Source organism: Sarcophilus harrisii, chromosome 2, assembly GCF_902635505.1.
Source record: "Sarcophilus harrisii chromosome 2, mSarHar1.11, whole genome shotgun sequence".
In the NCBI taxonomy this organism is placed as follows: Eukaryota; Metazoa; Chordata; class Mammalia; order Dasyuromorphia; family Dasyuridae; genus Sarcophilus; species Sarcophilus harrisii.
In genome coordinates this window covers 466,378,720-466,392,375 of record NC_045427.1, presented here as the reverse complement: position 1 = coordinate 466,392,375, position 13,656 = coordinate 466,378,720, and the positions used below count along the sequence as shown (strand labels likewise).

At 34.3% G+C, this 13,656-nt stretch overlaps 1 protein-coding gene across 1 annotated transcript in view; it reads right to left on the bottom strand.

The window, feature by feature from the left end:
* Positions 1-10,322: 10,322 nt before the first annotated feature.
* TENT4B (terminal nucleotidyltransferase 4B) overlaps positions 10,323-13,656 on the bottom strand; it is a 54,272-nt gene continuing 50,938 nt past the window's right edge. Inside the window, exon 13 of the mRNA XM_023494178.2 lies at positions 10,323-10,711. Within this exon, the coding sequence (XP_023349946.2) occupies positions 10,659-10,711 (53 nt within the window). The 3' untranslated portion in view covers positions 10,323-10,658. The remainder of the gene's footprint in view (positions 10,712-13,656) is intronic.

Here is a 13,656-nt window from a genome sequence, read left to right as displayed (position 1 = left end):
GGAGGGACTGAACTGCCTCTAAAAGGAGATGTCGTAACTGCTTTGGGAACAGAATACTAAAGCCAAGTCAGACCAGACCTAAGTGACTTTCGAAACTTAGCCCTTTCTTTCTTGCGGCGGCACAGACTAGGTGAGAAAGGAAGTCGATGAGTCAGGACTCAGACCTTGTCAGAACACCAAAAAACTCTTGGGAGCATTGCCGGTATACGTGCTAATAGTGAATTTAGAGCTAGAAGGTACCCTTAGAGGCAACAGAGCTCAAACTTCTCATTTTACAGATGGAGAAATGGAAGCTGGGATGCTGTGACTAACTCAGTTAACACAGCTAGTAAGCATCTGAGGCAGGATTCGGATTCATGTCTTCCTGACTCTAAGCCCAGCACACCATCTTCTGCATCTCTTAAATACATCTTTAGATAGATATATATATATATATACTTATGTACAATATATAAACAATACTCATTCATATAATGAATGTAAAGAGACTATTTATCTACATCTTAATTTATGTGGCCATCCATTTTTTTATATATCATAAATTATCTCATTTGAGCTTCTATACTCCTGCAAGGGAAAAGAAGGAGCAGGATAATAGAAAAGGAAGCATGTTCATGAATCAATCTCAAAACCAAGGTTTCTGTTCTGTTACTGACATATACTGACTGGGTGATCCTAGGCAAGTGATTTGACCTCTCAGCGCTCAAAGGAACTCTTTTAAAAATTTCAATTTCATTTTCAGATTCTCATTCTCTCCTTCCCACCTCCTGCTTCCATGTATTGAGTAAACAAGAAAAACAAAATTCATTTAAAAATATGAATAATCAAGTAAAAAAATTGCACAACAGCCATATTCCAACAGATATCTGGGTTCATCTCCCTCACTGAGGTGGGTAGTATTAATCAACTCTCTAAGACTATATAAGTTGTAGAGAATATGCTTATCTGCATTGATAGAGGGAGATTTCCTCACCTGGGACTTTTTTATTGTAGTGAAATGACAGGTCTAGTCCCTAACCCAATCCCATATGAGAGGAGGAAACTTCTATCCCTTAATGGAGAATTTCTTGTACTGCTGTGTCCAATTTGGGATTTTCTCAACAAAGATGCTGGAATGGTTTTATATTTCCTTCTTCAGCTTATTTTACAAATGAGGAACTGAAGCAAAAAGAGTTAAGTGACTTGCCCAGAATCACACAGCTGACTCCAGAGTGAGCACTCTACCCATTCTATCCTAGCTTCCTCAGAAGTCAGGGAAGAAAGTGCAATACAGAATTTCTCTCTCCTGACTCCTTAAGCAATACACTTACATTTTAAAAGCATAGGTACAAAGACTTCAGAAAGATGCTGAAGGATAAACTCTTCTTGGAAATTTAAATTCAGATTTGCTTTCCAGATGAAATGAAAGTAAAAGAGTTGAGAGAAGAGACAGAGGGACCCTCCCTCTCTATGATAATTGAAAAGTACTTTAAAATGATATCACAGATGATTTTAGTTGCATAGTCCAAAGAGGAGATGAGGTCACAATTGTAAAATAAGGTTATTTATTAATGCTAGACTTAGACACTGGTAAAATCCCTGACTTCTCAGAGTTCGAAAAAGCAAAAAGACTGCCCAATTCACCATCTTGAAGCATATGATAATGTTATAGACTCCTGTACCCAGTGACTCCATTTAATGAGTCCACTGAGTTCAATGGGAAAAAAAAAAAAAAAAAATGGCACAACATATTGGAAGCATCATTGAAGTTGGATGTTCCTAGATACTTTGTTTAGAATGTTATTTGGTTTATAAGGATTGCTCTGCTGACCTCTGCTGGCTAAGAGTGGAAAATAACAAAGCAAACGCCTTGTTTATAAATGCCTCCTCATCCAACCTGGGGAGGAGTAGGGTGAGAAAAGGAAAAGAAAATAAAATGCCCATTATTGCTTCTGTAGGATGTGACCATTATGCTTCCATCATCTCAGATTTTTTTTCCAACATCACCAAGTAGACTACTGGAAAAATATAATTCTAGAAGGAATGTTAATGAAAGGCAACTCGATGAAAGAAAGCAATATTATGACTGAACAACCTGTAACTAGTTTCTAAATGACACTTCTTGTAAAATGGTAAGATCCATAACAGATTTTATAGGCATCTGTCACATCTAAGCATTTTGTTGTTAATCATGAATCAAGTTATTAGTTTTGCATTATCTTACACCAAGGTTAGGACAGAGAATGAGGGCAAAGAGTCTACAGCCCAGTAAGATTTCTCATTTCATTCTTTTTGACTGAAAAATATTCATCATAAAAAAAATCTGGAATAGTACAATAACTAAGATTTTTATTTAGAATAATAATTGCAGAAATCTTGTCTATATTTTTCCTCTATTTCCGAGCCAAGTTCCTAGGAAAACAAGTTGTTCATACTTCTTGCCTCCATTTACTACCTTTTCACTTGAAACTCAATCCTTTGCCCTCTGGTATCTAGCTTCAGCACTCAACAGAGACATTTCTCTCCAAGGTTAGCAAAGATCTCACCCACTTCCCTTAATTCCTAAGCTTTTTCCTGGACACCCTCTTTTCTTCTTCATTTCTCAGTGATCTCTTTAGCTTTCATAGCTTCTATTATCATCTCTAGGAAGATAACAGCCTGATCTCTCTCCTCAGTTTCCATTCCACATCACTTTTAAAACGCATGTCTTATAGACAAGGGGAAAGAACATTAGCTCAGGAGTTAAAGGGCCTGGGTTCAAATTCTGTTTGTCATCATTATCCTTAATATCTATTCAAAATGTTTTATCTTTCTGGGCTTTGGTTTTCTCCTCTGTAAAATGAGTTTGAACTAGAAAACTCTAAGATCCCTAACCACTCTAAATCTATGATTTTATAAACCCATTTGAAATTTTAACACAGGAAAGAAGAGGAAAGATTCTGCTAATGATTTTGTATTTTCTCTTCCAAGGACTGCCTCCTAACTGGTCTTGCAATCTTCAATCTCTTTCCTCCCTAGTTCATTCTCCACAATTGCTAAAGAGATATTCTTAATGATAAGTACTGGAAAAGATGTGGGAAAATTTGGACACTAATGCATTTTTGGTGAAGTTGTAAACCGATTCAACCATTCAGGAGAACAATTTGGAACTATGCCCAAAGGATTATAAAACTCTGCATACCCTTTGATCCAGTAATACCACTACTAGGTCTGTATCTCGAAGAGATCATAAAAAACGGAAAAGGACATATGTGTATAAAAATGGTTATAGCAGCTCTCTTTGTGGTGGCAAAGAGGATTTAAAATTGAGGGGATGTCCATCAATTGGGGAGAGACTAAACAAGTTGTGGTAATATGAATGGAATGGAGTATTATTATGCTATAAAAAATGATAAGCATGCAGATTTCAGAAAAGTCTGAAAAGACTCTAAGTTAAGTGAGCAGAACCAGGAACATTCAGAGAGAAAACTATAGTTCTGAATACAGATCAAAGCACACTATTTTCATTTTTGTTTTTTCTTTTTAAGCTATGTTCCAATCAACCTAGCCTATTTGTTGCTACTTATTATCAAACTCTTTCATGCTTCAGAACCTTTGTCACATTCCTGGAATTCATTCCCTCATTTTTTCATTTTAAAACCTATAGCTAGAAATGCAACATGTATAATTTTTATCATATTAAATTTAAAAGTATTTACACAAAGTCAATGCAAACAAGATTAGAAGGAAAGCAGAAAGTTGAGAAAAAAATTTTATGGCAAATGTTCTGATAATAATTCTGATAAATGTTTTTTAAAATTATAGAAAGCTGAGTTAAATTTATAAGAATATAAGTCAATTCCCAGTTGAAAAGTGGTCAAAGGATATGAACAGTCATTTTTCGGATGAAGAAATTAAAGCCATCTATAATCATATAAAAATGCTCTAAAATCACTTGATTAGAGAAATGCAAATTAAAACTCTGAGGTACCACCTCACACTTATCAGATCAGCTAATATGACAGAAAAGGAAAATGATTAATGTTAGAAAGGTTTTGGGAAAATTGGAACACTCACATATTGTTGATGGAGTTGTGAACTGATCTACCCATTCTGGAAAGCAATTTGGAACTAGGTTCAAAGGGCTATAAAACTGCCCATATCCTTTGATCCAGCAATATCATTACTAGGTTTGTATCACAGAGATCATAAAAATTGAAAAAGGACCCACATTTTCACACACACACACACACACACACACACACACACACACACACCCCTCTTTTTGATGCCAAAGGGGATTGAAAATCAAGGAGATATCCATCAATTGGGGAATGGCTGAATAAGTTGTGGTATATAAATGTAATGGAATATTATTGTGCTTTAAGAAATGATGAGCAGGCTGATTTCAGAAAAACCTGAAAAGATTCTGAGTTAAGTGAGCAGAACAAAAAAATATTGTACATCATCATTGTGTGATGATCAACTATGATAGACTTAGTTCTTCTCAGCAATACAATTCCAATAGATTCATAATGGAAAAGCATTATGGTTCTGAATACAGATCAAAGCATACTATTTTCACTTTTTCTTTTTTTGGCTTTTCCCTTTTATTCTGTTTTTTCTTTTACAAGAAACATGACCAATATGGAAATACATTTTGTACATGTATACTTAGATTATTTGCCTTGTTAGGGAGGCAGAAGGAAATAAAAAATAAATGGAAATCAAAATTTTATAAAATGTTGAAAATTAATAAGTAAATTTTAAAAAATTCTCAGGCTTTTTTCAATTGACTTCAATTTCAGTGTCACCTTCTCCATGAGACCTTTCTAGATCCCTCTAGTTGCTTATGCCTACTCTCCAAAATTACTTTGGCATGGTATATGATTATGATGAAATACTATTGTGATACTATAAGAATTGATGAAAGGGTTTCAGAAAAATCTCAAAGAACTGAGTTGATGAAAAGACAAGTGAGAAGAACTAGAATATTATATGCAATAACAGCAATATTGTAATGGTAATCAACTGTGAAAGACTTATCTACTCTGATCAATACAATGATTCACAATAATTCCATGATTAAAAATGCTGTTGACCTTCAGAGAGAGAATTGATGAACTTTGAATGCAAATTGAAGCATATTTTTAAACTTTTTTTTTTGCATTTTTGCAATATGATCAACATGGAATGTTTTTTAATAACTTCACATGCATAATGGGTACCATATTGCTTGTCTTCTCATTGAGTTGGGAACTGGCTGTAGAAAGAAAATTCAGAACTGAATATAAAAATTATTTTTTAAAACAATAATTTATTTTGTTTTTTTTCTGGTTATACAAATTCATTCTTTTTTAAAAACTTTTTTTATGAATCATGTTGGGAGAGAAAAATCAAAGCAAAAAGGAAAAACAAAAAAAATGAACCTAGCTTGTATTGATTTACATTCAGTCTCCATAGTTCTCTCTCTGGATGCATATGGCATTTTCTATCCAAAGTTTTATTAGGATTGTCTTGGATCATTGAACCACTAAGAAGAATCAAGTCTTTCATAGATGATCATCACACAATCTTGCTATCACTGTGTACAATGTATTCCTGGTTCTGCTTGTTTCACTCAGCATCTGTTTGTGTAAATCTTACAAGGCCTTTTTGAAATCAGCTTGTTAATCATTTTTTATAGAATAATAATATCCCATTACTTTCATATACCATAACTTATTCAGCCATTCCTCAACTGATGGGAATCTATTCATTTTCCAACTCTTTGCCATCACATAAAGAGAGCAAACACAAATATTTTTGCACATGTAGGTCCTTTTCCCTCCTCTCTGATTTCCTTAGGATACAGTCCCGGGAGAAACACTGATGGATCAAAGGATATGCAGTTTGAAAGCTCTTTGGGGGAAGTTCCAAATTGCTTTCCAGAATGGTTGGAGAGAGCCACTAATTACTGGACAAATCAGAAAAGGCTTCAATACAGGTGGCACCTGAGTTAATTAAGCCTATTTTTTTTATTAAAGTTGTTTATTTTCCAAATATATGCATAGATAATTTTCAACATTTACTTTTGCAAAACCTTGTGTTTCAAATGTTTTTCTTTCCCTTCCCCTCACCTCTTCCCCTAGATGGCAAATAATCCAATATGTTAAACATGAGTAATATTTCCACAATTATGGTACACAAGAAAAATCAGATCAAAAGGGAAAAAATGAAAAGAAAAACAAAATGTAAAGCAAACAACAAAAAGTGAGAATACTATATTGTGATCCACATTCATTGCTCATAGTCCTCTCTCTGGACTATGCACCCCTCACTCTGGGTGCAGATGGCTTTCTCCATCACAAACCCCTTGGAATTGGCCTGAGTCACCTTGTTGTTGAAAAGATCCACAACCATCAGAATGGATCATCATATAGTCTTGTTTCTGTGTACAATGATCTCCTGGTTCTGCTCATTTCACTTAGCATCAGTTCCTGTAAATCTCTCCAGGCTTCTCTGAAGTCATCCTGCTGGTTCTTTCTTATACAACAATAATATTTCAAACATTCATATACCATAACTTATTCAGCCATTCTCCAACTGATGGGCATCCACTCAGTTTCTTGCCACTACAAAAAGGGCTGCTACAAATTTTGCACATATAGATCCTTTCCCTTTTTTTATGTCTTTGGGATACAGGTCCAGTAGAGACACTGTTGGATCAAAGGGTATATACCCAATTTAATAGCCCTTTGGGCATAGTTTCAAATTGCTGAGCTAAACCTTGAGAGAATCTAAGGTTTCAAAAAGACAGAAATTATGGAGGAATTGCTTCCTTCCTTTGCAAAGGCATAGAAATGAGATGGAATGCTAAGGAACAGCAAATAGTCCAGTTTGGCTAGTACATAAGATGCATGAAAGGAAACAAAGTGCAATAAGATTGAAAAGGTACAATAGAGCTGGACTGCAAAGGATTTTAAATGCCAGAGTGAGAGGTTTGTATTTTATCCTAGTAGCTAAAGGAAAATATGGTTTTTCAACATGAGAGTTTCAATGTCAGATCCCTATTTTAGAAAGATGATTTTGGCAGCTCTATGAAGAATTCGAGAAAGGAGACTCAAAGCAGGGGGCATAATAAGGTGACTATTGAACTAAGATATTGGCCAGATGAGTTAGAAAGAAGAGGATGGATGCAAAAGATTTTGTAGAGAGAATTGACAAAAAAAAAAAAAAAAAAAAAAAAAAACAAAAAACAACTAATTGGATATGAGAAGTTGATAATGACCTAAGGTTTTGATATTGGTTGACTAAAATGGTTATCCTTTCAACAAAAGCAGAAATCTAGAGGGGAAATTTCAAGGGGAAGATAAGTATCTATTTTGACTAGTTTCAATTTCATATATCTTTGGGACATCTATGTGTCCCAGTATATAGAGAACTGGAACACAAGAGATGACTGGATATGTAAATCTGCATGGAGATGTTAGACCCAGAGGACTTAATGAAAGCACTGGTTCTTGAAAGAAGAGGGCTCTGGGATTCACACACACACACATACGCATAGGCAGAGGCAAATCATGGATAATAACCCAACAAGGAAAACTGAGACATACCTAGACAGTATGGAAAATCGGGAGAGAATGGAATCACAAAAACCCAAGAAGAATGGTTAACAGTATCAAATGTTAGACACATTCAAAAAAGGAGAAGGGAGAATATGGATTGAAAAGAGGCAGCTAAATGGCACAGTAGATAAGAATGCCAGCCCTGAAGTCAGGAGGTCCCGAGTTCAAATCCTGCCCCAGACACTTAATACTTCCTAGCTGTGTGACCCTGGGCAAGTCACTTAATTGCCTTAGGGGAAAACAAGAGAGATCATTGGATTTAGGTAAAAAATCACTGGCAAGTTTGGAGTAGTCAGTTCAGAGAGAAGATAATGAGTTCCATTTTGAACATGTTGAGCTTTAGCTGCCTGTGGAATATCCACCTGGAGATGTTACCAGTTGGTAAAGGATCACCAATTTAGAGCTAAAGGCCCTTTAAAGATCATCCTTGACCTTTTACAAATGAAGAAACTGAGACCCAGAGGTTGTAATTTGGCCAAGGTCCCATAGGTTAAATGGCAGAGACTAGATTCAAACACAGGTCCACTGAGTTCAAATTCAACCTCCCTATTACTGCATATGACACAGAACTGTAATTCAATTAAACATTAGGGTGGGAGAGGGATTTGGGAGTCAACTGTGCTGATTTAATTCAAGCCACTGGAGCTGATTTAGCCCAGAACAAAGATTGGAAATATGTTGGGGTACCCATGGTTAGGGGGCAGGAAATAGATAATTCAGTAAAAGAGTTATTAATCAAATAGAAATATCAGGACACTGTTGTTTTTTGTTTGTTTGGGGTTTGTTTGTTTTTTAAAGCCGAAGAAAGAGAGAATTATCCAAAAGAAGGTGTTTGCCAAGAGGTCAAGAAGGCTAAGAACAGAGAAAAGGCCATTTGATTTAGGGTGGTTAGCTCTGGTTCAGTAGAGTGGTAAGGACAAAAACCAGATTGCAAGAGAATGAGAAGTGAGTAGAAAAAAGAGCAAGTGAGGGCAGGGCATGGATACAAATAATACAAATGGCTTTGCCTGAGTAGGAAAGAAAAATAAATTTCTCCTGAAAACAGCCTTGATTCAATATGCCTAAAAAGTGTGTGTGTGTGTGTGTGTGTGTGAGTGTGTGTGTGTGTGTGTTTCTCCCTTGCTTCCATTCGGTCAACAGATGCTGTGGGTGGGTTCTGGCTCTTGGCTAATTCTTTCCTTTTACCTACCATTAAATTTTCATATCCACCCTATGTTAGCAGAGACATTTTTTGGAAGATAATCATGCAAATGAATGTGCAGGCATTGTGAAATACAAGAAAATGAAAACAAATTTCCATCATTTAAAGAGTTTTTTCTTCTGATTTATACACACAGAGTTCCTAGAAATAGTGTTAATAAAACTATTAACTTTATAAGCATTGAGTTTCAAAAAAACTTTAGAAATACTGCTTATGTTAGCAATGTTTTATATCTATATCCTAAAAAAAATATCAAATGATAGAAAAGCAAATACAAAAACTTTTAAAAGTAGCCAATTAGTTCAAGTAAGTTTGTCTTAAAAAAAAAAAAAACTACAAAGAATGGCTCAGCAAAGAATTATCTAAACTTGTTGAACTCTAACCTCCAGTCAATAAGTGCATTGGAATAATACTTTATACTTAACACTGAGAATCTCATAACTTTTAATATTACTGTGAAAGGGTCCTATTTATCTTAAAAATCAAGTCATTCTCAAAGTTGCCCAAGCATTTATGGATCAAAACTTATCTCTTCAAATTATTCTTAGTATATTTATCCTCTAAAGTGCACTGATACAAATTATGTGGATAAAATAAACAAAAAGTCCAAACCTGCAAGGAGTGCAGTTACAACACTGATGCCTTTGGGATACCAAAAGTTATCCATATTTTGAAAAAATATATCACTAAGATCAACTTGATTAGGCTTTTTTTTTCCATGAAATTGTCACATTACATGGTTAACTTTTCGTCATACATGAATGACTTCTCTTGATCCACTTCATCACTTAATAGTGATTTCTTCATTATCCAGATAAGGTATTTTTGCCAAATCAATCAGAGACCAGGTTTAAGCATAAAGCATATGTATTCACAAAATCTCAGAATTGAAGGAGCCTCAAAGGGGCCTTAGTCCTGAAAAAGAATCTGGTCTTTAACACTTTTAACAAATAGTAAGTTATTGGCAAGTCTTATACTTGAGTGTTACAAAGTCAACCAGTTTGGGGATTATTTACTGTTTCTTTCCATTAGGTTGACTAATTAAGGATTATATCATGAATAACTGTTCATTTGTAATTTGTATTTGTCAAGGTAGAAAACTTTCTAGGTCAGGCTTGATTTAGCTATTTCTATATAAAGGTGTTAATTTTTTTTATTTAAACATACATTCAAATAGTATTAAAAAGTTATTATGGTCCTGTGTTTCAAAGCAGTTGATCAAGTTGTGGTAGGGTTCATTAATAACTAATTTGGGGGTATTGGATGATGTTGCTTAGCTATTACTGGTTCTGAACAAAGTCCTGGTACTAATTAGTATATAAAAATCCCAATTTTTATAGAAATGGCAAGAGCAAACTAGTTGTATCCTAAAGCTACTTTTTTTTAAAGGGATGAAAATGTTATAGAGATAATGGGTTAACTTCTAAATCCCAGGCAAATCATAATCTCCACTTAAGTATAATCATTACAAAATAATGTCATTTATAGAACAGATGAGGAAAAACAGGGGAGAAACAGTTATCAAATTTTACACAAAGGTTCATAACAGATGCTTGAAAACTGAATGAAAGCACAGAGCCTTTATTGGATCACAGATTATGAATAAGAAAATGGGTGGTACCACTGAGGACAAATTTGCATAGAAATGCAATTTATAAAATTCTCAAGGTAAACAATTTGCATCTTTGAAGAAACTGTAGTTAGCTTTAAAAAGTTTCCAGACAAGATGTGCAATTCTTTCATAATATTCATAATTGCTGCCCAATTAAATGACCTCAGGAAATGTTGAACTTTAGTAAATCATTTGTATTAAATCTCTTGCTGCGGTGGATTCCTCAGTGTCTCGCTGCAGTTGTAACTAGATAAAACTTGGAAGCTTTCAGGACGATTCAAACCTCCAACACTTCACAGGAGTCTGCATTTCTTAGAACTGAAGGCAACACTAATCAGAGAAGGAAATAAGCAAAAAGTATTGATTAAAATCCAAACTTGCCAAGTGTGTGTACATTCAATGAAATATTCAACTATAATAGGATTCTCTGGATGTTCCTTCACCAATTCTGATACCAGAAGATGACAGATTTGAATAGTCACACTTTATTCTTATACCTCTGGCATTTAAAATCAAACAAGACTGAAATTATCAAGGGGAATGAGTAACTTTGAATTTTGTAGCCAAAATTCCCAGGGTCAGGATTATAAAGATTTATAATTTTAAAGGGTCTCCAAATTTAATGTATGTAAAAAATTATATACAAGAAAGCAGTAATGAATCTTAAATCCTAAGGTTAGAAGTTACAAAGTAATTTTAGGCAACTAAGTGAAAAGGGAAACTATGACAAAGAGCTAAATGTAATTGAAGCTTTATTATGTGGAAATCCCAAAATAACATGAACAAAACTTTCAGCCTAAAGAATTTGACAGATAATCAATAAGCTCTCTTCTTTAAAGATTCTGGATAAAGAACTGTCACACAATAAGCTATTCCCAGGGGTATCAAAATGCTTACCTGTCTAATTCCTTAATTTCATGTAAGACTCATCTCTGAATGGTAAGAATTTAATAAAATTGCTATCTTTAGGGATAAAATTTCTCCTGATGAAGTTCCCTCCTCCCATTTTGTGACTTTGTATTATAGTACCACCCATATACTTTATTATTTGTAATTATCTCAAAGAATTATAGTATGTATAGGACAAAGGAATAAAGCGAACATGAATATAACTACTCGTTAAAATTGTTAACCAGCATCTGGTAATGGCCTCCCCCCCACCCCTTACATCATACCACATGGAAACGGATTCAACAAAAAGTAGCAAAGGCTATGGATCTGCAAGGATTTTATTTGACATTTTAGGTCTTGAGATGAATACAGATACACAGATAATCACTTGAAATAGAAACTTTGACTCAATACACAAATTAAGAGGACACCTAGTTTTCACACTGCCCCCAGTAAAGTACCTGTTTGGGATTCATTCATACAGCTACAACTTCTTTCAGCAAATTACAAACAAGCCCATGCTTGCTGAAGCAACAACAGCAAGGCGACCACTCACTGTCACTAGCATTTTAGTTCTTCCTACAGCTCTAGATCAGAGGTTTTGAACCATGGGCCATTTTAAGCAATACTAAGGCACGCACTTTAAAGTACAAACCTTAAAAGCTAAAATGCTTTAAAAAAGAGATCGGGGAAACAAAATATCAGACATTACTAAAAGAATTTTTAGTTTTTGATATTAGGCTCTAGGTATTTTATCCAAACCAGCCTATAAAAAATAAGGCTTTCTTGCTAATAACAGCTTTGACCTATATTTGGATCACTCTCTCTGATGGAAAAAAAATTGATTAATCTGTTGTTTGAGGTTTGAAGGTAAGTTGAAAGCTTATAAGACCTAGCTCTGACAACAGTATTAAAAACATTTAATACTATCAATAAGAAAAAAGACATCATAGAGAAACAAAGTTGTTAACCATATAAGTAACTTTCACAGTGAAATCTGGCTTGTTCCTTGGTTATGTTAAATCAAACAGCATATTACAATTTTAAACACTTATTTTCCACAAAACTTCCATTTCTGTCAGACTGAAGAGTGATCTAAATCTCAAAGTAAAGGTTTAGAACCTGAGGAAAAGCAAACACAGCATTTTCAATGAAACACTTATACAAATATTTGTTTCAATATTTATGCTACATTATTACTGAAATGTTTCACTAAATCAATTACTTCACTGGCAAAAACTGCAATGCAAAATTTTAATTTGACTTTTTCCTATTCAAATAAATGTGCACCAGCCATTCATGAAGTCCTGGCTATCAGTATATTTATTATATAAAATTGATAATCAGAACTATGCTTTCCACTCATACACAGTTAACAGAGCTGGTCAATGAGAGGAAATAGCAAGTTTTTCTGGTTGTTGCTTTAATCATTTTTATGATTTATCAGTTTGGAAATTTTTAATTATTAGAAGAAAAAAGTCTGACATTAATTTTTAAAAATTTAGTTCAGAAATATCCATTTTCCTAGGAACATTCCCTAGTTATAACTGAATTTTCCCCCTTATTTTTTAATATCAAAGTGATTTTTAAAAATCAATAGCATGCTATAATTGAAGGCAACCATAAGTTTCCAACTGTGGATCAAATTTAAAACAATTAACAGGATATCATCATAAATAATGAAAATACCAACAAAACTTACAGAAACCTATTAATAATGGTTTCTGAACATTTCAACACAACATCAATAAAATTACCCTGGTCATCCTAGTTATAAAGGCTCTTGCAAAGAACAAATCACAGCACTATGGTTCTGCTATTTACAGGTCACATTAATTTATAACCCAAAAACTAGTTCATAGATTAGGGAAGTATAACACTTACCATTACTGGGGCTGGGAGGGTAAGGGTGGGATAGGAGGGTGGGAAGAAAACCCATGGTAATATAAAGCTCCAAAGGAAAGAGAAAAAGGAAAGTCTTCCTTGCCCATGCTTTGCTCTGATGAACCATGAAGACTTAGTTGAGGAAAAATGGAACCCAAGCAAATGAAACCTAAATCTCAGGAGCAAGCTCAAAGAGGAGCAAGCAACTAGAAAGCAAATCAAAGAGGCACAAATAGACATTCAACCCTCTGGGAGGGTTCAAAGACAGCTAGACATAAAACCAGTAGGTTTTATAACTCTAACAACCTATGAAAGAAACCAAATGCAATATATCTCTCCAAAGCAGAACACCTGGTCTCTTCATCCTTTGCAAATATTGACACTTTAACTGAATTCTTTAAAGTGTATAAACAGCCTTTAAGCAATATCAAAATATAATCATCCAAAATCTATATTTATAATTCTTGATGCTTCAGCACTTCAAAGAACCATTATCTCAT